At 38.1% G+C, this 27,654-nt stretch overlaps 1 protein-coding gene across 2 annotated transcripts; it reads right to left on the reverse strand.

Annotated features, from left to right (window-relative positions):
• Window positions 1-772: 772 nt before the first annotated feature.
• znf341 (zinc finger protein 341) lies at window positions 773-27,605 on the reverse strand. Of its 2 annotated transcripts, none has more exons than XM_079589595.1 (16): window positions 27,549-27,605; window positions 25,546-25,653; window positions 24,329-24,510; window positions 21,678-21,827; window positions 21,209-21,415; window positions 19,869-20,043; window positions 19,305-19,398; window positions 16,913-17,118; window positions 15,830-16,008; window positions 13,213-13,421; window positions 9,081-9,177; window positions 7,758-7,890; window positions 6,394-6,505; window positions 6,241-6,311; window positions 4,024-4,224; window positions 773-2,644 (listed from the first exon to the last, which is right to left on the reverse strand). In XM_079589595.1, the coding sequence occupies exons 1-16, from the start codon at window positions 27,577-27,579 to the stop codon at window positions 2,379-2,381; spliced, it is 2,421 nt and encodes an 806-aa protein (XP_079445721.1). In that variant the 5' UTR covers window positions 27,580-27,605; the 3' UTR covers window positions 773-2,378. The 2 variants fall into 2 exon arrangements, with proteins under 2 accessions (XP_079445721.1, XP_079445722.1); XM_079589596.1 differs by having other exon boundaries at window positions 19,305-19,395; window positions 27,549-27,604.
• Window positions 27,606-27,654: the final 49 nt, after the last annotated feature.

Below are 27,654 nucleotides of genomic sequence, written 5' to 3' on the forward strand. Positions count from 1 at the left end.
GAAACGTTACGAGAATAAAGTCGAGACGTTACGAGAATAAAGTCGAGACGTTACGAGAATAAAGTCGAGACGTTACGAGAATAAAGTCGAGACGTTACGCGAATAAAGTCGAGACGTTACGAGAATAAAGTCGAGACATTACGAGAATAAAGTCGAGACGTTACGAGAATAAAGTCGAGACGTTACGAGAATAAAGTCGAGACGTTACGAGAATAAAGTCGAGACGTTACGAGAATAAAGTCGAGACGTTACGAGAATAAAGTCGAGACGTTACGAGAATAAAGTCGAGACGTTACGAGAATAAAGTCGAAACGTTACGAGAATAAAGTCGAGACGTTACGAGAATAAAGTCGAAACATTACGAGAAAAAAGTCGAGACGTTACGAGAAAAAAGTCGAGACGTTACGAGAATAAAGTCGAGACGTTACGAGAATAAAGTCGAGACGTTACGAGAATAAAGTCGAGACGTTACGAGAATAAAGTCGAGACGTTACGAGAATAAAGTCGAAACATTACGAGAATAAAGTCGAAACATTACGAGAATAAAGTCGAAACATTACGAGAATAAACTTCATTACTGTGTGTGTGTGTGTGTGTGTTTAAAGAAATGCGCTTGTGAAGTCGAACTGCCTCGGATATTATTTAATTACCAAAAAATATTTGTAATAGTTTTAGTTAACAATAACAACAGCATTTTATCAAGTTTTTGGTCAATATCTCATAAACGGCACGATTTATGGACAAGCATAAAACAAGACATGATAACCGTAATCCAGCTCAATATTTTATTTCTGTGTCAGGTTACAGTCTGAGTTCATCTCATTCTCAACAAATGCGAGAAAAAATAAATCTTCTAACAATAATGTTTTAATATAAAACATATGAAATATTAAAGATCAGCAACAGGGTTTATGTTCCCTTGACAATGATAGAAAACATCATTTATACTTTTATACTCGCATCATTTATACTCAGCAGCCGTTTATGAACTATTTATCCATACTACACATTTAACATAAGAATAATTTATGGTGTACACTACAGTCTGCGTGCTCACAGCATCCCAGACATTAATATTTCAACGATTTATAAAAAAAAATTCATAAAAATAGTTAATTTGTGAAAATTATCTTGTAAGTATAATTTACTTTTGTTGATCGTAGAGTTTTTTTATTTATTTTTATAATCTAATAATCCAAAAAATAATCTGATAATCTAAAAGCCAATGAAAAACTCCGATTGGGTTTCTGTCGAGGGAACCAGGGAGATGCGAACTTCCAGGTTGGCCAACAAATGGACATCATCCCTGCTCCACTCTATTCGTAAACAACATTACGCAAGTGTGTGAATTGACCGTTCGCAAAGACCCGCCCCCCTTAGTTACTGTCGCTATGCCCGACAAGCTACGCCGCTCTCACACACACACCATGTTCTCACGCAGTGAAAAATACATCGCGGAGCAGAGAGACACTGACGACACACTGACACACACAGACCAGCTTACTTTTCGGTTACTTTTGATATTAAACAAAGTCTCACCTTTCAAATTTGGTCATTTTTTAAAAGAAATGTAAACAATAAATACCGTTTTGTGGCTCTTTAATGTGTCTGTCAGATCGCTGTGTCGCCTCAGTTAAAGACGCTCGTGAACCGAACATCTCTTCCTTCTAGTTCATTTATAGCATCAAATAAACATGAATGAACATCAGAAGGAATGTTGTTTTAACCGCGGAAAGACGTCAGTACACTCCGCTTCTCAAGCTCAAATCCTCCCGTTAATCTACTAACTCTCCTGACTGCTTTGTCGGACAAAATGGCGGATGGCGAAGTATGATTGGTCAGATCACCTGTCAATCAAACTCCCTGCGACGGGTCAATTCTGGGAAATACAGGTGCAAAATACATCTCAGCTTTAGGCCGCGTGTCCACCACAGTGTTTTTAGCCCGCTGAGCGCTAGCTGTGAGCGCTTGAGAGCGTTTTGGCAGCGCTGCATTTTTTTCAGTTGAGACACTTAGCTTGTTATGATACAGAATATCTGCAAAAGTGTTACTAGTGTCTCATTTCACACATATTTTGTTTGTGTTTCTATATTAAAATGTCAGTCAATGTAACATATTCTCTGGCTCTTGTTTTAAATGATTTTGTTCCATATTATGCTTGTCATCTGTTGACGTTGTACAAGCAGAATGTGGCGGTTGGCCCCGCCCCTCCTCCACTGTGATTGGACGGCTGGGTAAGACAGTGATGAGCACACAGTTTGTTTTACCCAAAGTTGAACATTTCAACTCTCGGCGACCTGTAAAAGACGCTCAGCGCCTCGTTACGCTCGCGGCGTTTTATAAAGCGTGAAAAAAACTCTTCATCATGGAGATCTTCATCAGTCCACCGCCTGGAAGCACATGGGTTCAGAGAGCAGTCTGACGGCTCGGGCTTCTTCCTGCATGTGATCCAGTCTCGTCTCATTATTCCTCTCGTCCTCCTCCTCTTCCTCCTCTTCTTCTTCTCTCGTCTGTTTCTCCTCTCCATCCATTCCCATAATCCCCTCCTGCTGCGTCTCGTTATCATCATCATCATCATTATCATCATCGCCCTCCTCTTCGCTTTCTCCGTGTTCGTCAGGCTCCATGGCAGAAGATCCGTCACCTCAATGTGTAATAAAAAGTTGTGTAAATATATGTATCTATATATACAGTCAAACCAAAAATTATTCAGACACCAGATATCATTTTTGATATTGTTTTACTAGTGTGTGCAGGACACTATAGTTCATTTATGTAAGTGAGGAGAGCAAAATAAAGTAAACTGGGACATATTATACCCAAAGATTCTTCATACAGTGACTACCAGTAACATCTATCTTCTGATCATGATCATAATCTGATCGTTTTTTCTGTAACTGCTAATGCTCTTTTCACACACACACACTGAACACAATGAAGCATTGCTTGGTCACTGGTTGAGCTAAACTGGTATTATCTAATTGTGTAGTTACATTTAACAGCTGACAGATATTCAACATAATTCATGTGTGAGAGTCTAACAGAAGGACGGACAAAACCAGTGAAATATCAACTGAGTTCTTAACTCATATTTTATCACCATTTTCTAAACTAAAGCGAATAAACTGTGATAATGTGAGAAATGTTGAAGGAGTCTGAATATATTTTGGTTTGAGTGTATATTAAAAAATATATTTGTGAGTTTGATAGTGTGTGTGCGCGCATATGTGTGTGTGTGCGCATGTGTGTGTGTGTGATAGAGAGTATGAGTGCGTGTATGAGTGATTGAGTGTGTATGAGAGTGTTTGTGTGTGAGAGTGATTGAGTGTGTATTTGAGTTTGTGTGAGTAAGTGTGTGTGAGTGAGTTAGTGAGTGTATGCGTGTGAGTGATTGATTGAGTGTGTGTCTGTGTGTGAGCGAGCGAGTGTGTGTGTGTGTGTGTGTGAGCGACCGAGTGTGTGTGTGTGTGCGAGTGTGTGTGTTTGTGTGCGAGCGAGCGAGTGTGTGTGAGTGAGTAAGTGAGTGTATGCGTGTGAGTGATTGATTGAGTGTGTGTCTGTGTGTGAGCGAGCGAGAGTGTGTGTGTGAGCGAGCGAGCGAGCGTGTGTGTGTGTGTGTGTGTGTGTGTGCGAGCGAGTGAGTATGTGTGTGAGCGAGCGAGTGTATGTGTGTGCGAGTGAGTGAGTGAGTGAGTGAGTGTGTGTGTGTGTGTGTGTGAGTGCGAGCGTGTGTGTGTGTGTGTGTGTGTGTGCGAGCGAGTGAGTGAGTGTGTCTGTCTGTGTGTGTGAGCGAGCGAGCGTGTGTGTGTGTATGCGAGCGAGTGAGTTTGTGTGTGAGCGAGCGAGTGTATGTGTGTGCGAGTGAGTGAGTGAGTGAGTGTGTGTGTGTGTGTGTGTGTGAGTGCGAGCGAGTGTGTGTGTGTGTGTGTGCGAGCGAGTGAGTGTGTCTGTCTGTCTGTCTGTCTGTCTCTGTGTGTGTGTGTGTGTGTGAGCGAGCGAGCGTGTGTGTGTGTGTGTGTGTACCTTCGCTGCTGTTGTCCCGTCCCTGCGCGGCCCCCGCCAGCGGACACTTGTGATCTCTGTAGTATTTCTGGCGTGTGAAGCCTTTGTTACAGGCGGAGCAGCGGAAGCGGTAGTTGTCTGTGTGTGAGCGCTGATGTTCCAGCATATGAGCGCGGCGGCTGAACGACTTCTGACAGAACTGACACTTATACGGCTTAATACCTGCAGGAGAGAGAGAGAGAGAGAGAGAGAGAGAGAGAGAGAGAGAGAGAGAGAGAGAAGGGTTACCCTAACCCTTATTTTTGGCCGGCAGATTTTTTATTTTTAAAGGCCAGTGCCCGGTTGCATAAAGCACCTTAAGTATGACACTTAAGGGGCGATTTCCCCTTACCTAAGAGAATAACTTAAGGGTGTTGCATATAATCTCTTAAACGATTCTCTTAGGTAAGGGAAACATTTAAGTGTTTCACGACAGCGATCCTGGATTCACGTTATAAAAGTCTGTTGTTGCCATAGATACGCAAAACACTAACACTAGCGGGAAAGAGCCCCCGCAACCCGGTGACCCACTCTGCTGACAGACGACTTATGAACGTGGAAAACATCTCCCACTATCGTCTGAAAACTCCCAGTTGCAAAAAAACGCAGTGCTATAAGCAGTTGTAACACCGCAGGTAAAGAGTGGTTGCGATGTGTGACACGGTCAAGGTAGCCGTCTAGTTTGTTAGTGATGTCAAACATTGCGCGTTGATCAAAACGTATTCTTGCAACAATTTTTCATCGATAAGATGGTCCAATGGTCCACTCAATTTCCTATCCCTGAAAATTATTCTTGGCACATAATGATCTTCAGCTGGTTCCATAAATTCAGCCATGTCGTCTTATTTTTTGTCCGCGTTACTCTTAAAGGATAATTCCAGTATTTAACACCTTGAGTCTATATTGTAGTTTGTTTTGGATGAACAAGAGTGGTGGACAACATTTTTTTGACAATGGTTCCTCTCTCGAGTTTTTGACTATAATAGAATTGGCCATGGACCCATTTAACATTGGAGTCAATGGGCATGTCCGAAAATGTCATTAAAACAGCCAATAATGTTCGTTTACAAAACTGTTAAACTCACCGAGTGGTTAGTGGTGTTCGTTGATGATTATAAACAATATATCGTCGCAATATATGATTCCAATCCGTTTATTTTGCTATAGTGGAACTATTTTTTCAGACACTTCACAACCGTGTAACTTCCGCTCAATATTTGAATCTGAAGCGTTAGCACACTCCCGACCACTTGATGGCGATAACCGATGTTTATGTCTCGCGGGACACTCACGGTCACAGTCGAGTTCAAATTCATATTGCACTGGTCAGTGGTCACGTCTTTCAATATTTTCAAGGTTTTGTTTGTTTATTTGGCTTACTCTCCCGGTCACAGTTGCTCTGCTCGCTAGCCTTATGAGAAACGGAAGCGAGCAAAAAGACTACATCGACCAAATGTAAACAGCCCACTTTCCGTTTCCGGTAGCGCATTTATATTAACGAGCACTCAGTCCTTCAACAGAATTCAATGGGATTTTACAAAATGACAAATAAAACATGACAGAAACTGTATTTCGTTGTAAACGAAACTGTATGTTCGTTGTAAACGAACATTATTGGCTGTTTTAATGACATTTTCGGACATGCCCATTGACTCCAATGTTAAATGGGTCCATGGCCAATTCTTTTATAGTCAAAAACTCGAGAGAGGAACCATTGTCAAAAAAATGTTGTCCACCACTCTTGTTCATCCAACACAAACTACAATATAGACTCAAGGTGTTAAATACCGGAATTATCCTTTAAGGTTACGATTTCCAAACCTTATGTTATACTTAAAGGAATGACCGTTAAGGGGTTTTATGCAACACTTAACGCTTTTTAAGGGATTACTTAAGTGAAAAAACAGCATTTAAGGGAAATTCTAAGTGTTTATGACGTTTCACTTTAAAAAACCGTTAAGTAACACTTAAGGGTATTTTTCTGCAACACCCAAAGGTTTAAGGGGAACATAAGGGCGAACTTAAGGGAAAATTTCACTTAAGGTGCTTTATGCAACCGGGCACAGTTATTTCATGGATCCAGGACACTGTGCATCCTGATGAAGTTCCCTTGGCCTCTGGAATTAAACTAGCCGCACATCATCACACACTCTTCACCACACATGTATATATGCAGATTTGAGGCTTGCTCGTCCTCACCTGAATGAGAGAGAATATGAGCTTTGAGTTTGTCCGGTCTGTTGAACTCTTTGGTGCAGCCCACATGAGTCCTGCAGAGGAGACACAACAGAGATAATGACGCACGTTCACACGCGACTGATGTTCTCTGCCGATCTGACACCTGTCACTCACCTGAAGGGACACTTGTACTTCTTGAAGGGTTCGTGAATCAGCATGTGCCGCTTGACTTTGTCCTTCCTGTTGAACGTGGCCTCGCAGACGGAGCATTTATACGGCTTCTCCCCTGCAGAACAAGACCTCACTTAACTTCATACCTCATCAGATACTCCATCACAGCAGAGTCATTCATTTACTTGTTTGTTTTTGGAAAAATAAATCTTTCAATATGCTTAATTTAAAAAGTGCCCCTATTCTGCTATTTTAAAGGTTCATAATTTCTCTTACACAGGTTTACATGCATCCAAGGTAAAAACACACACGATTCTGTCTCTCTAAACCCCGCCTTTCCGTAAGCTTCCTCTGCTCTGATTGGTCAGATGACCCAGTCTGTTGTGATTGGTCTACTCTGCTCTGATTGGTCAGATGACTCAGTCTGTTGTGATTGGTCTACTCTGCTCTGATTGGTCAGATGACTCAGTCTGTTGTGATTGGTCTACTCTGCTCTGATTGGTCAGATGACCCAGTCTGTTGTGATTGGTCTACTCTGCTCTGATTGGTCAGATGACTCAGTCTGTTGTGATTGCTCTACTCTGCTCTGATTGGTCAGATGACCCAGTCTGTTGTGATTGGACTACTCTGCTCTGATTGGTCAGATGACTCAGTCTGTTGTGATTGGTCTACTCTGCTCTGATTGGTCAGATGACCCAGTCTGTTGTGATTGGTCTTCTCTGCTCTGATTGGTCAGATGACTCAGTCTGTTGTGATTGGTCTACTCTCCTCTGATTGGTCAGATGACCCAGTCTGTTGTGATTGGCCTTCTCTGCTCTGATTGGTCAGATGACTCAGTCTGTTGTGATTGGTCTACTCTCCTCTGATTGGTCAGATGACTCAGTCTGTTGTGATTGGTCTACTCTGCTCTGATTGGTCAGATGACTCAGTCTGTTGTGATTGGTCTACTCTGCTCTGATTGGTTAGACGGCCCAGTCTGTTGTGATTGGTCTACTCTGCTCTGATTGGTCAGACGCCCAGTCTGTTGTGATTGGTCTACTCTGCTCTGATTGGTCAGATGACTCAGTCTGTTGTGATTGGTCTACTCTGCTCTGATTGGTCAGATGACTCAGTCTGTTGTGATTGGTCTACTCTGCTCTGATTGGTCAGATGACTCAGTCTGTTGTGATTGGTCTACTCAGCTCTGATTCTTCGCAGACCTTTTACATTCACAAACGGCATTATTACACACTGCATGAAAGATCATATCTGAAAAAGCATTTAAAGCTAATAATTTCTGATGCAACTAATATAAAAATTATATAACTACATAACAATCAAACTGCATGAACGGGTAAAGGACATTTCCACCAAATAAAGCGTCACACCTGAGTGGATCTGTGTGTGTAGTTTGAGGTAGTGCTCGGTTTTGAAGAACTTTTTACAGATCTGACACTTGAACTTGCCACCGACACCGTGAGTGGAGAGATGCCTCCGGAAATACCTCTCGCATGGAAACACCTGCGAGACACACACACACACACACACACACACACACACACACACACACACACACACACACACACTGACAGTGATTCTTCATTCTCCAGTGTGATGCTTTTCACAGACTCCTTCCGCTATGGTTGGACTAAATCTAAAACTAAAACTTAAAAATTTTCATTTTTGTTTATTGAAATAATACTGAAATAAAATATAAATATTAAATGAAAAGCCTAAAATGAATATTAGAAATGTTGCCTTAGAAACAAATTGTAATAAGTTTAAGCTAAGGTACTAAAACGATTAAAAACTTAAATAAAAATAAAATGGTAAAATGGTAAATGGACTGCATTTATATAGCGCTTTCACAGACCCAATGGCCACCAAAGCGCTTTACAATATTGCCTCACATTCACCCATTCACTCACTCATTCATACACCGACGGCGGTGTCAGCCATGCAAGGCGATCCAGCTCGTCAGGAGCAGCTGGGGTTAGGTGTCTTGCTCAAGGACACCTCGACACTTGGTCAAGTGGAACCATGGATTGAACCACCAACCTTCCGGTTTGTAGACAATCTACTACATGAACCACTGAGCCACTGTCGCCCCAAATAAATGTCAAATAAATGAAAGCTAATTAGAAAATGTAATTAAAAAACAAACGAAAATTACTAAAACAAACTAAAATTAAAATAAAAAGCTAATTCAATATAGTAATAAACACTATAACAGGTTATGAATAATAACAAAACTGAAACGATTAACAATTTTCATTAATTACATTTTTTTTTATTAAGTTATTTTAAAAAAAGTTAAGTTGAAATAAAAATAAATGAATGTTATTTAGAAATATTTTTAAAATACTGACATAAAAATAGAAAAAAACTAAAATCACAAAAGCACATAAAATTACTAAAATTTAAATTAAATTGAATATGTCAGATTAAAAGCACATTTAAAATAGTAATAAATATTATAACAGTATATGAATAATACAAAAATTTAATTTATTAAAAGTATTTTTTTGTTAACTGAAATAAAACAAGAATATTAAATGGAAAACTTAAAGTAAAAACTAAAACAAACTGAAATAAAAATAAATAGAAATATTTAAAAAATAATGATATAAAAGGGCAACGGCACAGAACATAATTACAGAAGGCTTTAGGTAAATGAAGATGAAGCGCTAACTGTGGTGTGTGTGGAGTACCTTCATGCAGTGTGGACAGGGGTAGTTGTGTGTGGCGTTCAGCAGATGCTGCTCCAGAGCTTCTTGTGTGGAGTATTTACTCTGACACTTCATGCATCTGAACACAAAAAACCAGTTCACACAGGAGCCGTTCAACATCAACTATCACCGCTGTGACCTACTGGTGCTGTCGCCATATTTTATTAACTAACATTAATGCTATAAGAACATGTTAGTTAATACATTGTTAACAAATTAGGCCATATTGTAAAGTGTTACTGGTTATTTTGATAAGTGCATTAAAGCTGATACATATTCTTATTCTATGGAGAAAATGACATGATCAAGTTTTTTGTGATATTAATATTGGGTAATGCACTGAAAAAAATGTTTTCTTCCTCAGTATTTTTTTTTATCTTTCATTTAACTAAATTAGATACAGTGCTATGCATAAGTTTAGACACCCATGCTAAAGTTGACTAAAAAGAGGAATAAAAAATCATCTTTTGGAAATTGAACTTAATGCCTTAATTTAAAAAAATAGGAAAAATCCAACCTTTAAGGACACCAATTTTCGTTGTGAATGAATAATGTATCGTAAATAAATAAATGTTCTTCCTTAAAATACAGGGTGCATAAGTTTGGACACCCCTATGTTAAACTCCCATAGAGGCAGGCAGATTTTTATTTTTAAAGGCCAGTTACTTCATGGATCCAGGATACTCTGCATCCTGATAAAGTTCCCCTGGCCTTTGGAATTAAAATAGCCCCACATAATCACATACCCTTCACCATACCTAGAGATTGGCATGGTTTTATTTCAGTTAGCCTAACAGCTGGTTTGATTTGCATTGAGAGATGATCTTATGGAAAGTACTCCATGCCAATCTCCAGGTATAGTGAAGAGTGTGTGATGATGTGGGGCTATTTTAATTCCAGAGGCCAAGGGAACTTTATCAGGATGCTGAGTATCCTGGATCCATATAGTAACTGGCCTTTAAAAATAAAAATCTGCCTGCCTCTATGGGAGTTTAACATAGTGGTGTCCAAACTTATGCACCCTGTATTTTAAGGAAGAACATTTATTTATTTACGATACATTATTCATTCACAAAGAAAATTGGTGTCCTTAAAGGTTGGATTTTTCCTATTTTTTTAAATTAAGGCATTAAGTTCAATTTCCAAAAGATGATTTTTTATTCCTCTTTTTAGTCAACTTTAGCATGGGTGTCTAAACTTATGCATAGCACTGTATTAGTTTTGTTTTCTGAAAAATCCAAATGAAGCGAGTTTCTGCTATAAACAAGAACAAATATCTGTCAATCGATGTCAGAAAAAAAAACACTTAACTCAAAGAAAACATGAGTTTATATTTATGACACCATTGGCAGATTTTTGTTCTCGGTTTAAGCAGAAACTCTCTTAATGCCGGGTTCAGACTAAATTATATTAATGTCTGTTACGATTCTCACTTTGTCAGATTATGTGATTTGGACTTGGACTAAATTCTCGGTGTGTCATGGACAAGAAACATCCCAGATAGCGAATGACATCTGACCCAGTTGTGGCCCACATTCTTCTATGACGAATGACTCAGTATGGCTGGCAATGGTATACATATCCGGGCCTCATCTGGGCCGCACACAGCAAGCCACAACTCACCTTAAAGAGTCCGCTTGATGTGTGTGGCCCATGTGACCTTTGCCGCTGCCAGAATTGAGCAAAATGTGCCATAGATGGCCCAGATGAGGCCCTAATATTAATATCTGGGAAGGTGTACCTAAGTATGGCCGCCAGAAAGCTGTGAACGGAAGAGCTTCTGTGCTCCTATTGGTCAAAGCCATCGTGGAGGGATGAACTTTTTTTTTCAGCACGCTAGTCTTTCTGTCGGGACGTTGTGAAGCATTGCAGACGCCTCCACTATGACACGCTAGACGACCAAAGATATCCTGCGACTATTTAGCATGATCATCTCCTACGTCTACTGACTAGCCAATAAAAATGCAACATGAAATGGCGTTTTGATCAATGCGACATGGCGCTAAAACTTAAAACTACTTTCCTCAAGCTCCATTTGCAACATTGGCATGCCAAGTTGGCCTCTTTTCCCTAGAAATGGCCGTGTCCATATTCTCCTCTTTCTCTTCCTCTTCTTTTTTTTAATCGCACATAAAACCACAATTACCAAAGTGTGGTGCATCTTGCTGTATTTGTTTACCAGTAGCGCATGCTAATGATGTTTTATTCTTCTATACTAACCTACGATTCAATAGGTGTCATCATCGTACAGTGACAGTCTACATACATATCTTACTCAAGTTTATTAGATCTTATAGTTTTTTTTTTAGAAAACAAGACTAGTCATTTTGATTCTCAAGTAAATGTATCCTGATTTTAAAGTCCCCCTGTGGTGAAAATCAAGTTTTTAATGTTGTTTATGTGTCTATGTGGTGTTATTAATCTGCTTTAACACACACCATGTGTAAGTTCATAAGTCGACAGCATTGCTGAGTATTTTCTGCTTTAAACTGCAGTGAACCAAAGACGGTCTCAAAAACACGGTTTGAAATCGCTGGTGTTTCTGACGTCACACACTACCTTGTAACCAATCAGATCAACGTGTGATCGTCAACCAGTGGATCTCTGAGTGAGTGAGTGAGTGGAGGCGGGGCTCATTTGCATATTCATAGAACCGCGTATACTAAATGAGGCAAGGGTGTAGAGTTACATTTAAGCTATTCTAAGGCATGAGAAACGTTTAAATATGTCATTTTGGTGATGAGTTTTAAGGGATAAAATGATCGACTTCAGGGGGACTTTAAGAATGTTTAGATGTTTCTACTGGAAAATGAGACAAAAATGCTGAGGAAGAACAGTGGCTACGTTTACATGCACAACTTTTGTTTCAATCGGACCGAATTCATTCCGATTGATGAATCTAAATGTAGTGTTTACATGATTGGATCGAGCTCAATCGGATCGATTCAGGTGTTCACATTAAAGGAACACTTCACCCATTTGCATTAGACTTTGTATCTTTAGAAACCCAGTCACATTTTCGAATGGTCATGGTTTATTCCCTTATTTTCCCCTGAGATGGGAGAAATAAGGATTTAAGTGTTCCACTTCCTGCTTTTTATGACGCAAAAATCGTCAATTTGCATCATAAAAAGCAGGAAGTCAAATTTCTTTGAATAAGGGTAAGACTACAAACACTAGCTCATCATTTATCCAGTAGAAGGCGCTGTTCCGCATATTTTCAACCCGCCCATAGAGGGATCTCACTCACAGAATGTACATATAGTGTCAGCCATTCTTTATTTGGAAGCTAAGCTAACAGTTTCTTATTCTGTGGAGAAAGCTGAGTAGTAGCGGTGACCATCCTCTTTTTCCCGGACATGTCCGGCCGTCGAGATCGTCCAAAATGTCCAGGATTCGGCTTTTGCTTTCTGCAGTCGCATTCATTGTTTACATGCACACCTTTTGTTTCAATCTAACTGAATTCATTCCGATCGGTGAATCTGAATGTAGTGTTTACATGAACGCTAAACAAGTGATCGTTTGATGTGCGTTTTAACATTGCTAGGAAAATTCCCGCTCCTCCGTGAGAGATACGAGACCGGTGCGTCTCACAGGCGCCGGCGCCACTCATCAGTAATCACGCCACCGGGCTCGCATCGTTCTCCGCGGCCGTCAGTCTCGTTCCTGGTCGTCACAGTAAACATGAGGAATGGCGACTGTAGAACGCAAAAGCCGAATCCTGGACATTTTGGGCGACATCAAAATACTGGGCAGACTCACGGAGACTCACTAGTAGCATAGCCTTGTTGTTTACTGCGATCTCTTACCGGTAGGCGTGGCCTCCTAGGGCAGCGAAGCAAGTGCATTCTGGGAGTTGTTGTCTTTCATCCCCATAAGCCAAAAATACATTTTCTGGCTTTTCTCAGTCTAGAAGGCTCCAAATTCAAAAATAATTTCACATTTCTTCTACATAAATGACCCATTTTAAATACACATTCATCTTTCCAGAGGTGAAGTGTTCCTTTAAGGCTTTTGAGTCCGATTACTAACGGATTATTTGGTTGCATGTTACCGTAGCTGCCAGTGTGTTTCTGATTCCCGCTGGTGTTGTGCTGCTGTGAGCGCGTCTGACCTGTAGTAGTTGGTCTCTTTGCGCTGGTTCTGCTGCGGACAGAAGCTGTGGGAGTACTGGTGAAGGCCGAGCTCGAAGAGCGACGGGAAGACTTTACTGCACTGGTGACAGCGGTACGTCAGATGCTCCTGGTGTGTGTGGATGTGCTCCAGAAACTGATCCAGCTTCTGGAAGGTCTGAGAGCAGCTCTTCACTACACAGCGGTACACCTGCACAACAACAACATGCGCTTAGAATAACTTTATCCGTCCATAGGGCTGGGAAGCGGAAATCCGTTCCAATTCTGCAATCGAATACTTGAGGTCGGGAATCGGACACTTTTTTATAAAACTAAATATTCGATTCGTTTGTGACCATTTCAATTATGATTTTAAAGGTCCTGTTCTTCGTGATCCCATTTTTTAAACTTTAGCTAGTGTGTGATGTTGCTGTCAGAGCATAAATAATACCTGTAAAATTATAAAGCTCAAAGTTCAATGCCAAGCGAGATATTTGATTTAACAGAAGTCCCCTTTCAAAGCCGACAGCGAACGGCCGGTTCGGACTACATCCTCTACTTCCTGCTTTAATGACGTCACTAGAACCGTTTTTTGACTAAGCTCCGCCCACAGGAATACACACAAAAGGGGGCGTGGTCTTGTTGCGCTCCTACAGAGAAGAGGAAGAGTTGCGTTTGTAGAGTGTTTGTCGCTGTTATTTTCATCCCGGAGTCAAATCACTGTTGTTTGGTCATGTTTACAATAACACTGAGCGCGTGCATCTCCACGTTACGGTAAGAGGCGTGACCTTTCCAGGCAACGTGCGCTAATCTACTGTCCAATCACAACACAGGAACCACTCACCGAGTGGTTAGTGGTGTTCGTTGATGATTAAAGACAAATATATCGTCGCAATGTATGATTTCAATCCGTTTATTTTTCTATAGTGGAACTATGTTTTCAGATACCATACCTCACAGCCGCGTATAAACTTCCGCTCGATATTAGAGTCTGAAGCGTTGGCACACTCCGAGCGAAAAGACTATAAAAGACTACAACCAAATGTAAACAGCCTCCTTTCCGTTTCTGGTAGCGCAGTAATATCAACGAGCAATGAGTCCTCCAACAAAAATCAATGGGATTTTACAAAATGCCAAATAAAACACGACAGAAACTGTATTTCGCTACGCTACATGTTTTTAATCATCAACGAACACCACTAACCACTCGGTGAGTTGCACAGTTTTGAAAACGAACGTTAAGGGTTGTTTTAAGGACATGTTTGTCATAGACTCCCATTATAAAGCGGTCATGGGCAATTCTAAAATAGTCAAAAAGTCGAGACAGGAACCATTGTCAAAATGTCTTTGTCCACCACTCTTGTTCATCCAAAACAAACTCCAAAATACACTCAAAGGGTTTCATTCATGAAACATTCGTAAATATACGAGTAAATATGTGAGTGATTTGCGCGTAAAGAGACCTTCCCGAAAACTCTTCTCCTGATTCACAAATACTTCGTAAACGTCAGATGTGATAGTGAAACTTGTGTGTGTGTTAATGAATTCCAATCAGGCGTAAATGGGACGCGCGTGCACGCTCATTCTCAATTACCATAAATCCCGCCCATTAAATCCGACTGACAACTATATATGGGCATCATATTATGACACCAAGAGAAGGATTTTACATGTCTTCTCAAAAGCGAATGAAAAAGAACAATTTCTCAGATGCAGAAATTGAAGTTTTATTATCAGAAGTTCAGAAGTGAAGAGTTTCATCTGTTAATCGAACAGTCCCAGAAGTGAAAAGAAAATGGTTCGACATGAAGCTTGACTGCAAAAAAAACAAATTAGTTCACTTCGAAAAAATATAGCCCAGCCCTATTGAAAGCAATTAATTATTTGATTAAAGTTTTCCGTTTGCAGATGTTATTACTGGCTCTCATAATAAAAGTAAAAAGAAAAAACATATGTAATTACTATATATAATATTTTTTCAAAATGCTGTGTAAATATGTACCCGATTAAGGTGAATTAAAATGCAGCCTTATTAATGAGCAAAACGTTCGGATGTTAAACGCATATTTACGCGTGACTGGGAGCAGGTGTGGATTTCTTTCGTACCAACTAACATTTGGAAAATACGAACATTTTAATGAATCCGAAAATTTACGCCAGAACCACTTTACACACGATTTACACAAGAATTAGTTCTGCTTGTGTTTCATGAATGAGACCCATTGTGTTAAATACCGGAATTATCCTTTAACTGTTAAAAGGACAAGATATCGCAGCGGACATTCAAACTGATTTTTTTAAATTATGAATATATAGGACTGACCTGAAGGAAAATGCTATGTCTACTGTAAATGCAGGTACACTCGCTTACTCGATCTCTCACAATACTCTACTGTAGCTTCAGTGAACAATATCAATGAGATCAAACATGTGTTTGCGTTGCTAAGCGCGGTTGCTAGGGGTGTTGTGTAGTGATACATAGAGCCGTTGGGTGAAGCGGTCGTGTTTTATCGTGAATAAAACACAGCTATTGACCAATCAGAATCAAGGATTGAAAACTAACCGTTTCATAATGAATATTTTGACCTGTTTAATGGCAGTTGTTGACAGATGTGGTACCTGCTCGTTTTTGTGCTGGGTCATGTGAGACTTCAGCTGGAAGTATGTGCTGAATTTGTCGGAGCAGAACTGGCACTGATACGAGCTGTCGATGAGGATGATCTGCTTGTTGGTGTTCGTCCCGTCGCTCTGCTTCTCCTCCTCCGTCTCCTGGACCTCAGCGTCCGGCTCTTCAATGGCTAAAGACCAGGCCAGACCAATGAGCTTCAGACATTATATCATTTCAGAGCACTGGGTATTGACACAAATGTAACCAATCGATTCACAAAGTTACGATTCAATCCCGACCGCCATTTAATTTGATTCATTGTGTAAATAGTTTTAAATTTTACCCTATTCTTCTCCCAGTTCACCAGCCACTAACTTTCATGTATTTCATGTAACGGTCGCCTTGAAAAACTCACGCTGGGGGGTCAATTCGAATATTTTAAACTTACGTGTGAAAGGGTTAAATAGTTTGGCCAGAGATTGCGTGAGATACCCATTACTAATATTATGTAAAACAACAACACACTCGATTATATATTCATATATATTCAAACGCGCATACCTATAGACTAGACGCGCATGTGCACGCCTTCAGCGTTTTCACAGATTCGCGTTTTTGAAGTTTACGCGGAGATGATAACGTTTTTCAAAATGAGATTGCGTGATATACACATTACTAATATTATGTAAAAAAGCAAAACACTCGATTTCCTCCATTGTCCTGTGTGTGTGTGGGTAGCGGGTGTGTGTTCTGTAGAAGATTACGTCACGGCAGTTTCCTGCGTCGCTATGACGACCAGGTACTATTGTGGAGAAACTGCTATGGAAAACGGAGCGAAAAGCGAGCCGAGTCGAGTCGAGACGAGCTGGTACTGGTAATGGAAAAGCGCCATTTGATCCGGACCGAGACTACCTCGTTTCATGGACCAGATTTCGCCTGTGTGGTCCGGACCGTGGATCGGGGGAGGTTTCACACCTGTCATTTTGATTCGGATCAAACTGAAAAGTCAGAAAATCCGGAACAAACCAGGAAGGAGTTAAAGGGCTACTAGCTAGTTAGTAAGTCACTCTGTGGACTGACTGGTGTGATCTCACCTTGCTCGTGCTCCTCTTCCTCCGTTTGCTGTGGGTTTTGGTGGTTGTTGAGAGGAAGCACGCGGACAGTGATGGGCATCCTCGAGGCGGTGCTGTGAACCCCGGCGGGCCAAACCTTGTGCGTCTGCATGTGTTTCTTCACGTTAGACTTCTGAGCGAAGGCTCGGCCGCACACGATACACTGGAACGGCTTTTCACCCGTGTGACTGCAGAGAGGAGGACGAGAGCGTCACTGCGGGTCTGTTTATGCTCTAGTCACGGTTTATTTTGCATCAAAACATTTTTATTTCATGCTGTTAAAGGGTTAGTTCACCCAAAAATGTAAACTCTGTCAGTAATGACTCTCTCTCATGTTGTTCCCCGTTAGACTGTCGTTCATCTTCAGAACACAAATGAAGATATTAGTGATTAAATCTGAGCGCTGTCTCACTCCTCCATAGGCTTCTGTTGTGATTGAAACTTGCCGGCCCAGAAAGTTAGTAAAGACAATGTTTCTTGTGTGGCCGCTTGTCACTGGAATATGTTGCCCATAGAGCTGATAAGCACAAACTCTTACACGTTCTCACGTCTGGCAAAGAAATGGCTTTTATCAAATCAAATTGTGCATGTGAAGACTTGTAAATTTCATTAATGTATTATGTATTTTATTATACCATCAGCCTGCCCAGGGACTACGGGTGGAAATGAGCTTTTAAGCTAAAACCTGGTACAATGCATCTGCCCTCTTGAGGTTAATGTTTATTGTATGCTGTCCCTGTTTCTTTAAATTAAAAAAATAAAAATAGTCCAAGTGGCTCAACCTTGGGTGTCGGAAACATTGTATAAGGGTGGGACAAGACCCACCCACTTTTTAAGACCAATGATATTGGACCCACTCACTTTTACATTCAGCGCATGTCTGTTCGCTTTTCAGAGCGCCGTCAGTCAAATCCAGTCCACTTGAGGAACGCCCTAATGAATTAAACTCCATTTCCGCTGAAATCGCTACATAATATTTCTCAACGAGCCGCAACTGACAAAAATAACCGCCCGTTGTTGTTCCCTTCCAGTCAAATATTGCATTGCAAACATCAATAACAGCTTTAAGTGTTCGATGCTGGCAAATGACCATGGTATCAGCAGCGGGATAATCAACGGATAGCTGTGCATTTAATGCACGACGTGGAGGCAAAGAACCGCCCAAGTTTACTTGTTTAATTAAAAGGCACCAGAATACATGAAATGGAATTTACTCCAGTAACATTGTTCTGGGGGAGGACCCACACACTTTTCTTTTTGCTTCCGACGCCCATGGGCTCAACCTTACGTTTATCAAGCGACGAGAATACTTTTTGTGCGCAAAAATAAGGACTTGATGTTCTTCTGTGTGTTCCTCTGAGTGAGTTCCCGTAGTGTAACAGCGCAGCGCTTCTGGGTTGTACGTCAGAACGTAGGCTCACTATTGGCCGACGCTGGTCATGTGTGTGATGCTGGCCAATAGTGAGCCTACGTTCTGACATAGATATTTTTGCGTACAAAAAGTATTCTCGTTGCTTGATAAACTTAAAGGAGAACTTTAAGTCAATACAGAGAACAACGACAAAAATTGGTGTTGCATACACCGTGTTATCCTCTTTTTAAAATTTGCACCCTATTGACTTGAATGGGGTCTAATTTTAAACCTGCTTTTATTTCTCTTATCATCTCTTATCATCAGTCCAAAGTAGTCGATTGTCGAGTTCACGCGCATAGGTTTAGTTACCTATGATCACGCGCGTGAACTCGACAATCGACTACTTTGGACTTCGACCGAAAACAGGAAGTAAATACAGGTCTGTGCGCTGACTGATATAACATAATTTTTATTAATATCTTTCACATCTACTGCAGTCAGATTCACTGTGTTCACTCTGAAGGAATCACTCAACATGGCTGGGCACTTGTATGACACATCAAGGATGATAAGAGGATAAAAGCAGGTTTAAAATTTGCCCCATTCAAGTCAATAGGGTGCAAATTTTAAAAAGAGGATAACACGGTGTAGGCAACACCGATTTTTGCCGTTGTTCTCTGTATTGACAGCACTCCAAATTTACTAAAAATTGAGCTCAATATTAAAATTGATCGGAGTTCTCCTTTAAGGTTGAGCCGCTGTAGTCACTTGGACTATTTTAAACATTGTCTTTACTAACTTTCTGGGCCGGCAAGTTTCAATTACAACAGAAGCCTATGGAGGAGTGAGACAGCGCTCAGATTTAATCACAAATATCTACATTTGTGTTCTGAAGATGAACGAAAGTCTAACGGGGTTGAACAACATGAGGGAGAGTCATTACTGACAGAGTTTACATTTTTGGGTGAACTAACCCTTTAATATCATGATTTTTAGACTGATATAAATGGTATGGTTTACCTTCTTATATGCTGCTGGAGGTCAAAGTTCTTGGTGAACACTTTGTCACAGTAATTGCACTTGAGCTTCTGGGCTTTTCCTTTGGTTTGTCCTGCTGGAACACAATAAGGTTGTTTTTACTTTAAATAATCCAGTCATGTCACACATTTCCTTCAATGGGTGCTCTTGCCATTGTAAGTTTTGGTATGTCTTTTAAATTCTGCTCACCAAGGATGCATTTATTTGAACAAAATTGAAATTTTACAGTGAAATATTATTGCAATCTAAAATAATTTTGTTCTATGTGAATATATAGTTAAAAATAATGTATTCCTGTGATCAAAGCTGAATTTTCAGCATCATTACTCCAGTCTTCACGTCACATGATCCTTCAGAAATCAGTATAATATGACTAATTCTGATTAATATTACTATTTATTTGAAATTTAAATCTTTACTAACTTAATAAATGTCTTTATTGTCACTTTTGATCAATTTAACACTTTGAACTTTGATCAGTAGTTGCTTATTGAAATACATATCATATTCCAGCAGGTTTTCTGGTGTAGATGATGTAAAAACTACCATCCTGTGTTTTCTTGGAGGTTCTGGCTCTCTTAGGGATGATGACCTTGTCGTACTCGGCCAGCTCGGAGAGGCTTGTGCTGATGGTGCAGCTCTTGTTCTTGGCGGTGTGTTTACCTGGACTGTAAACCGGCGCGGCGCTGAACACCTGGCCCTCCACACACTGACTGGGGATCTGTCACGTCAGGTCATTAAATGCTCAACAATCTGATAAACCGCCATCATATATGCACATTTGTTTTTATTTATTAACCAGACATGGCCTCCTTGATTTAATAATAATTAATCTTTATTTATAGGCAACACCTATTTAAAGCTGTTCACAAATACTTTTAGAGAAAATATAAATATTAGTGCTGTCAAATTGATTAATCACATCTATTAAAAAATGTGTAAATGTATGTGTATATACATATATTTTACAAACTTTTGTTAGATGTGATTAATCGATTTGACAGCACTAATTACAACAAATTTACTTACAAAGGCATACTTTTATTTTCAACCAGTGTTGTTTTTGTTAAGTAAAACAAAAATTATAATTGTAATTGAAATAAAGCTAATAATAATAATAACATAAAATAATGGAAAACTTTGTTGCAAGTAATGTTTCTGTGCTACAATTACAAAACTAAAATTAAATAAATTAAAGCTAAATAGAATTAAAAAAACAAACTATTAGCAGTGCTGTTATTGTTAACTAACACTTAAACTTTTCAAAATAGTTTTCATTAATTAAATAGAGCAGAAAAAAAGTCAATATTAGATGAAAAACCTCAAATTAAAAAAACTGAGAAAATTGTTAAATGTTTTCTATGCAAATAACTGAAATAAAAAAGTGTAAGTTGAAGTACTAAAATTACTAAAAGTGAAATAAAATAAATCAAAGCTAAAATAATGTTAAAAAAACAAACGGATCCAAATAACAAAAGCACATATAATTACTGAACCTTAATCTAAAATTAAAATGTAAACGGGAAATATAAAAATAAAATCAGATTCAAAATAAGTAATAAGTAAATTAAGTAATACCATAATATTATATAAATAATACTAAAATAACACTTCCTACTTAACAAAATGACTAAACCTTAAAATAAAGAAGCTAAAAGCTAACTCAAATTAATAATACATACTATAATAGTGTATATAATACTAAAAATAACACTGTTTACATTAATAATCTAATGTAATAATAATATTCAGGTAATAATAATATTCAGAACATGAAACAGGGTAAATTATATTACTGTAGATTTTACAATCTCTGTCAAACTGTGTGTATTTCGCTATTTTAATACTGGTGAAATTAGCATAACCATTAATTAACCGCGCTGTACCTGAATGGACTGAAAGGACTGAAGCCCCAGTGCGGGCACCTCTGCAGTACCGCCTCCGGCCATAGAGGGCAGTGTGCTGTACACCTGCACCACTGAGTTACTGTGGCTGGAGGACACCTGTGAGGAGAGGGGCGTGGCCTGTGTGGGGGGGAGGGGCTGATGATGGTGCTGGAGGTACGAGGATCCCGCGTGCATGCTGAGATTGCTCTGAAAAACACCATGTCAAAGGTCACCATTTCATTTATCTAACTTCACAGCATCTCTTCTCTGATGACGTGGGCGGGGCAACCGGTCACTCACATCAGATCCACCAATAGCAAACCACAACCATCCCAATCAAATCCACAAGCCCCGCCCCTACATTTGTTCTTGTTTGAGAAGCCGTTTCACTCGGATACGTCACAATAGAGGAGAAAAGAATATCACAACTGTTGTTTGATGCCGACTTGAACCCTCACCCAGTGTTTACCTGTACGGATCCCTGCATGGCTGCCATTGGCTGATCCAGAGAGCTGAACGCTGATATGGCCGACATCAGAACCTCGTCACTGACCAACACGTTTCCCTGGACCAGCGTGTGTGTGAGCGGAGACTGCGGCACAGTGATGTACGTCGACACCTTGAGGAATATACAAACCCAATCAATATTAGTCTCATAGTGGTTCATAGTGTCTAATATTGGTTCATAGTGTCTAATTTTGGTTCATAGTGTCTAATTTTGGTTCATAGTGTCTCATAGTGGTTCATAGTGTCTAATAGTGGTTCATAGTGTCTAATATTGGTTCATAGTGTCTAATTTTGGTTCATAGTGTCTAATAGTGGTTCATAGTGTCTAATATTGGTTCATAGTGTCTAATAGTGGTTCATAGTGTCTAATAGTGGTTCATAGTGTCTGATATTGGTTCATAGTGTCTAATAGTGGTTCATAGTGTCTAATATTGGTTCATAGTGTCTAATAGTGGTTCATAGTGTCTAATAGTGGTTCATAGTGTCTAATAGTGGTTCATAGTGTCTAATAGTGGTTCATAGTGTCTAATATTGGTTCATAGTGTCTAATATTGGTTCATAGTGTCTAATAGTGGTTCATAGTGTCTAATAGTGGTTCATAGTGTCTAATAGTGGTTCATAGTGTCTAATAGTGGTTCATAGTGTATAATATTGGTTCATAGTGTCTAATTGTGGTTTATAGTGTATAATAGTGGTTCATAGTGTCTAATTGTGGTTCATTGTGTCTAATAGTGGTTCATAGTGTCTCAAAGTGGTTCATAGTGCCTCACAGTGGTTCATAGTGTCTAATAGTGGTTCATAGTGCCTCACAGTGGTTCATAGTGTCTAATAGTGGTTCATAGTGTCTAATAGTGGTTCATAGTGCCTCACAGTGGTTCATAGTGTCTAATAGTGCTTCATAGTGCCTCACAGTGGTTCATAGTGTATAATAGTGCTTCATAGTGCCTCACAGTGGTTCATAGTGTATAATAGTGGTTCATAGTGTCTAATTGTGGTTCATAGTGTATAATAGTGGTTCATAGTGTCTAATTGTGGTTCATAGTGTCTAATAGTGGTTCATTGTGTCTAATAGTGGTTCATAGTGTCTAAAAGTGGTTCATAGTGTCAAATAGTGGTTCATAGTGCCTCACAGTGGTTCATAGTGCCTCACAGTGGTTCATAGTGTCAAATAGTGGTTCATAGTGCCTCACAGTGGTTCATAGTGTCTAATAGTGGTTCATAGTGCCTCACAGTAGTTCATAGTGTCTAATAGTGGTTCATAGTGCCTCACAGTGGTTCATAGTGTATAATAGTGGTTCATAGTGTCTCATAGTGGTTCATAGTGTCTAATAGTGTTTTATAGTGTCTAATTGTGGTTCATAGTGTCTAATAGTGGTTCATAGTGTCTAATAGTGGTTCATAGTGTCTAATAGTGTTTTATAGTGTCTAATAGTGTTTTATAGTGTCTCATAGTGGTTCATAGTGTCTAATAGTGTTTTATAGTGTCTCATAGTGGTTCATAGTGTCTAATAGTGTTTCATAGTGCCTCACAGTGGTTCATAGTGTCTAATAGTGGTTCATAGTGCCTCACAGTGGTTCATAGTGTCTAATAGTGGTTCATAGTGCCTCACAGTAGTTCATAGTGCCTCACAGTGGTTCATAGTGTCTAATAGTGGTTCATAGTGCCTCACAGTAGTTCATAGTGTCTAATAGTGGTTCATAGTGTATAATAGTGGTTCATAGTGTCTCATAGTGGTTCATAGTGTCTAATAGTGTTTTATAGTGTCTAATTGTGGTTCATAGTGTCTAATAGTGGTTCATAGTGTCTAATAGTGGTTCATAGTGTCTAATAGTGGTTCATAGTGTCTAATTGTGGTTCATAGTGTCTAATAGTGGTTCATAGTGTCTAATTGTGGTTCATAATGTCTAAATGTGGTTCATAGTGTCTAATAGTGTTTCATAGTGCCTCACAGTGGTTCATAGTGTCTAATAGTGTTTCATAGTGCCTCACAGTGGTTCATAGTGTCTAATAGTGTTTTATAGTGTCTAATTGTGGTTCATAGTGTCTAATATTAGTTCATAATGTCTAATAGTGGTTCATAGTGTCTAATAGTGGTTCATAGTGCCTCACAGTAGTTCATAGTGTCTAATAGTGGTTCATAGTGTATAATAGTGGTTCATAGTGTCTAATAGTGTTTTATAGTGTCTAATTGTGGTTCATAGTGTCTAATAGTGGTTCATAGTGTCTAATAGTGTTTTATAGTGTCTAATTGTGGTTCATAGTGTCTAATAGTGGTTCATAGTGTCTAATAGTGGTTCATAGTGTCTAATAGTGGTTCATAGTGTCTAATAGTGTTTTATAGTGTCTAATTGTGGTTCATAGTGTCTAATAGTGGTTCATAGTGTCTAATAGTGGTTCATAGTGTCTAATAGTGGTTCATAGTGTCTAATAGTGGTTCATAGTGTCTAATAGTGGTTCATAGTGTCTAATATTAGTTCATAGTGTCTAATAGTGGTTCATAGTGTCTAATAGTGGTTCATAGTGCCTCACAGTGGTTCATAGTGTCTAACAGTGGTTCATAGTGTCTAATAGTGGTTCATAGTGTCTAATAGTGCTTCATAGTGTCCTGTTACCTGTCTGTTAGCGGGTCCAGTGCTGATGGACGGGACGGAGGTGTAGGCGTTGTTGGAGGCCAGAGAGACGGTGGCCAGAGACGGCGTGTTGGACTGACACTGTTCACGCTTGTGTGTCATGAACGCCGGTAAAGAGTTGAACTGCTTCTTACATTTCCCACACAGAAAGACGTCATCATCGTCTGCAGGTGTCATGTGACATACAAGAATAATCAGAGTTTTGAGAAAAAAGAACGGGCAGAAAAAGCATTCAGAAATGCATAATTACTATGTATATACTACAAATAAGTGTTGTTATTGTTAACTAAAACTAAAATATAATTTATTTGATTTAGGTATTTGAAGTAAAGCTGAAATAAAATAAATATTAGACTGAAAATACTATGAAAAAACTAACTGAAATAAATAAGTTGAAGTGCAAACTAAATAAAAAGACAAATGAAAATAACAAAAGCTAATTATTACTAAAACTTACACTAAAATAAAACTTAAAACATTTTTCAATATATTTAAAAATCATTATATATGTATTTACAAAATGTATCATTAGTTGTTATCATTAACTAAGACTATTATTAATCCTTTTAGGTAGTTAAAAATAAAGCTGAAATAAAATATATTTGAATATTAGATGAAAAACAAACATTAACGTAAAATTAAGTACTAAAATTACTAAGACTAAAACTATAAAAAATAAATGGCAGCTAAATAGAAATGCAAAAAAAAAAATGTATGCAAAAACGCATGACAAAATGACCAAAAATTAAATTAAAATGACAATTAAAACTGAAAATATAAAAAAATATTTTAAACAATACCAAGAAATATTTAAATACTACTAAATATTTAAATCAATACTATGTATATAAAAATCATTGTTATTAACTAAAACAATTGTTTTAGGTAAATTAAATATGAATATAAATACTAGATAATTAGATAACCTAACTGAAATAAAATAATAAAACGGCTAAAATTGAAATTAAAAAACATATTTAAACCTTAAAAGAACCTTAGAAGAAAAATGACAAAAATAAATAACAAAATGACTAAGATTAATATATTAAATATCTAAAAATAAAAGTTAATTCAAAATAATAATAAATAAATGATACAATAAATAAATGACACTGATACAAATGCACACTTTGCCTTTAACAGACTACATTATGATAAACTAGAATTTTTGTTCATATAAGTGCATGAATAAGTCTCACCCATTGGCTGGATGGTCGTTCCTGAGACATTTTGTGAGCCTGGATCCAAAACACCAGCTTGACTGTCTAACAGTGACTGGACGTTGAGCACCGTCTGATTGTCCATGCCTTACACAGGACAAATATGATTAATCAATAAATCAATCCATCAATTATTCAACAAACCAACCACTTACTACCTGACAATTTGGCCAGTTCAAAGTCCATTACAGGACTGTTACTTGAGTTATAGTATTAATAATCATTATTGCATGACTCTCTGCAATACTTGATTCTAATTGGTCAAATGCAGCATTATGCAAATATATTTGTAAAATGACACTAAACTGTTTCTCAAGCACTTGTTACCTACATATATGTAGTTAGTTGCCTTAAGTCCCTGTCTTTGCATACTTTATTTTGATTATTGAAACTAATATCAATATTTCACACTCTTTTTTTATTATATATTTATTATGTATTTATTTAATTAATTTGATATACAGTATATAGTGCTGTCAAATCGATTAATCGCATCAAACAATTTTGTGTGTTTATATATATATATATACAGTATGTGTGTGTGTATATAATATATATATATATATATATATAGTATATGTATGTGTGTGTGTGTATATAATATATATATATATATATATATATATATATATATATATATATATATATATATATATATATAGTATATGTATGTGTGTGTGTGTGTGTGTGTGTGTGTGTATATATATATATATATATATATATATATATTAGGGCTGTAAACGATGAATCGCATCCAAAATAAAAGTTTGTTTTTACATAATAAATGTGTGTGTACTGTGTATAATTATTTTGTATATATAAATACACACACATGCATGTATATATTTAAGTAAAATATATTTATATATAAAATATATATAATATCAATTATATATAAATATATATACAGTATATACATGCAAATATTTCTTAAATTTATACATGCATGTGTGTGTGTTTATATATACAAAATAATTGTACACAGTACACACAGATTTATTATGTAAACAAACTTTTATTTTGGATGCGATTAATCGTTTAACACCCATAATACACACACACACACACAGTATATACTACACATTATATATTTACAAACTTGTATGTAAGGCGCAATTAATCAATTTGACAGCACTATATATATACAGTATATACAGTGTTGGTGGTGTAATGCATTACTTAATATTTTAATACTGTAATTTAATTACTTTCCCCATGAAAAGTAAAATAAGGGATTACTCCTAATTTTCTGTTATTTAATTAGTTCTGATGTAATTGCATTAAATACTGTAACGTTATAGACTAGAACAATTCTATATAAAACAATAGTGGATTTAACATCTAATGTTAAATGTATGTTTTTAATGTAACATTCTCCCTTTAAACACTTTGGTCAGTTTAAGATTTTATATTATTTTATTAGCAGTTTCATGTGCATATATATACAATTTAAAAAATTATCAGAATCAAATGACCATTTCCTGCTATCATACTACGAAGTCTACTATCAGTTTAGGAAAAGAGAACATCTGTAACATGTAAACAATCAATTGTGGACACAAACATAACTACTTATATGAATATGAATAGCTATTTTGCCCTAAACATGAGAGTGTTCGTGTGTGTTTAGTGGCTTTTCCAGTGAAGTGTGTGTCTCCCTCCGCCATGATGGCACGAGGCTGTTATTCTGATCGCTCTTCCTCCCTCCTCTACATCAATCTCTCCTCAGACACATTACACTCAATACTTCAAATCCACCGCAACCCTGTGCTGCTATTATTATTATTATTATTTATATATCTTAAAAAAATACTCTTTTACTATTCAAACACAATGACATTAGCATGAAGCGAAACAACTGTGTAAAACGTGTTTCTTTGGCCTGTTCGTGTCGCGCGCTCATGCATTCTCAATGCAAACATAAAATAATACATTATAGCTCGTGCATATGCTGGAGGATTTTAAATAAAGTGCATTAATACCTTCCAGAACCTCAAATATTGCCTGCGCCATCTTGTAGCTCCTCTGTGTACAACGCCAGCAGTGGGCGGGGTTTATTATTATTATTATTTCAATATTACAATATAC

Source organism: Phoxinus phoxinus, assembly GCF_949152265.1.
Source record: "Phoxinus phoxinus genome assembly, chromosome: 18".
NCBI lineage: Eukaryota > Metazoa > Chordata > Actinopteri > Cypriniformes > Leuciscidae > Phoxinus > Phoxinus phoxinus.

What these genes read in the sequence shown, in the direction of transcription:
- znf341 (XM_079589595.1), bottom strand. Translation starts at nt 27,579, where the DNA reads ATGGCGCAGGCAATATTTGAGGTTCTGGAAG. An exon ending in CCCAGCACAAAAACGAGCAG is followed by an intron (nt 13,422 to 15,829) that starts GTACCACATCTG and finishes GTTGTTGTGCAG; the next exon opens with GTGTACCGCTGTGTAGTGAA. An exon ending in ACGGGACAACAGCAGCGAAG is followed by an intron (nt 2,645 to 4,023) that starts GTACACACACAC and finishes TTACACATTGAG; the next exon opens with GTGACGGATCTTCTGCCATG.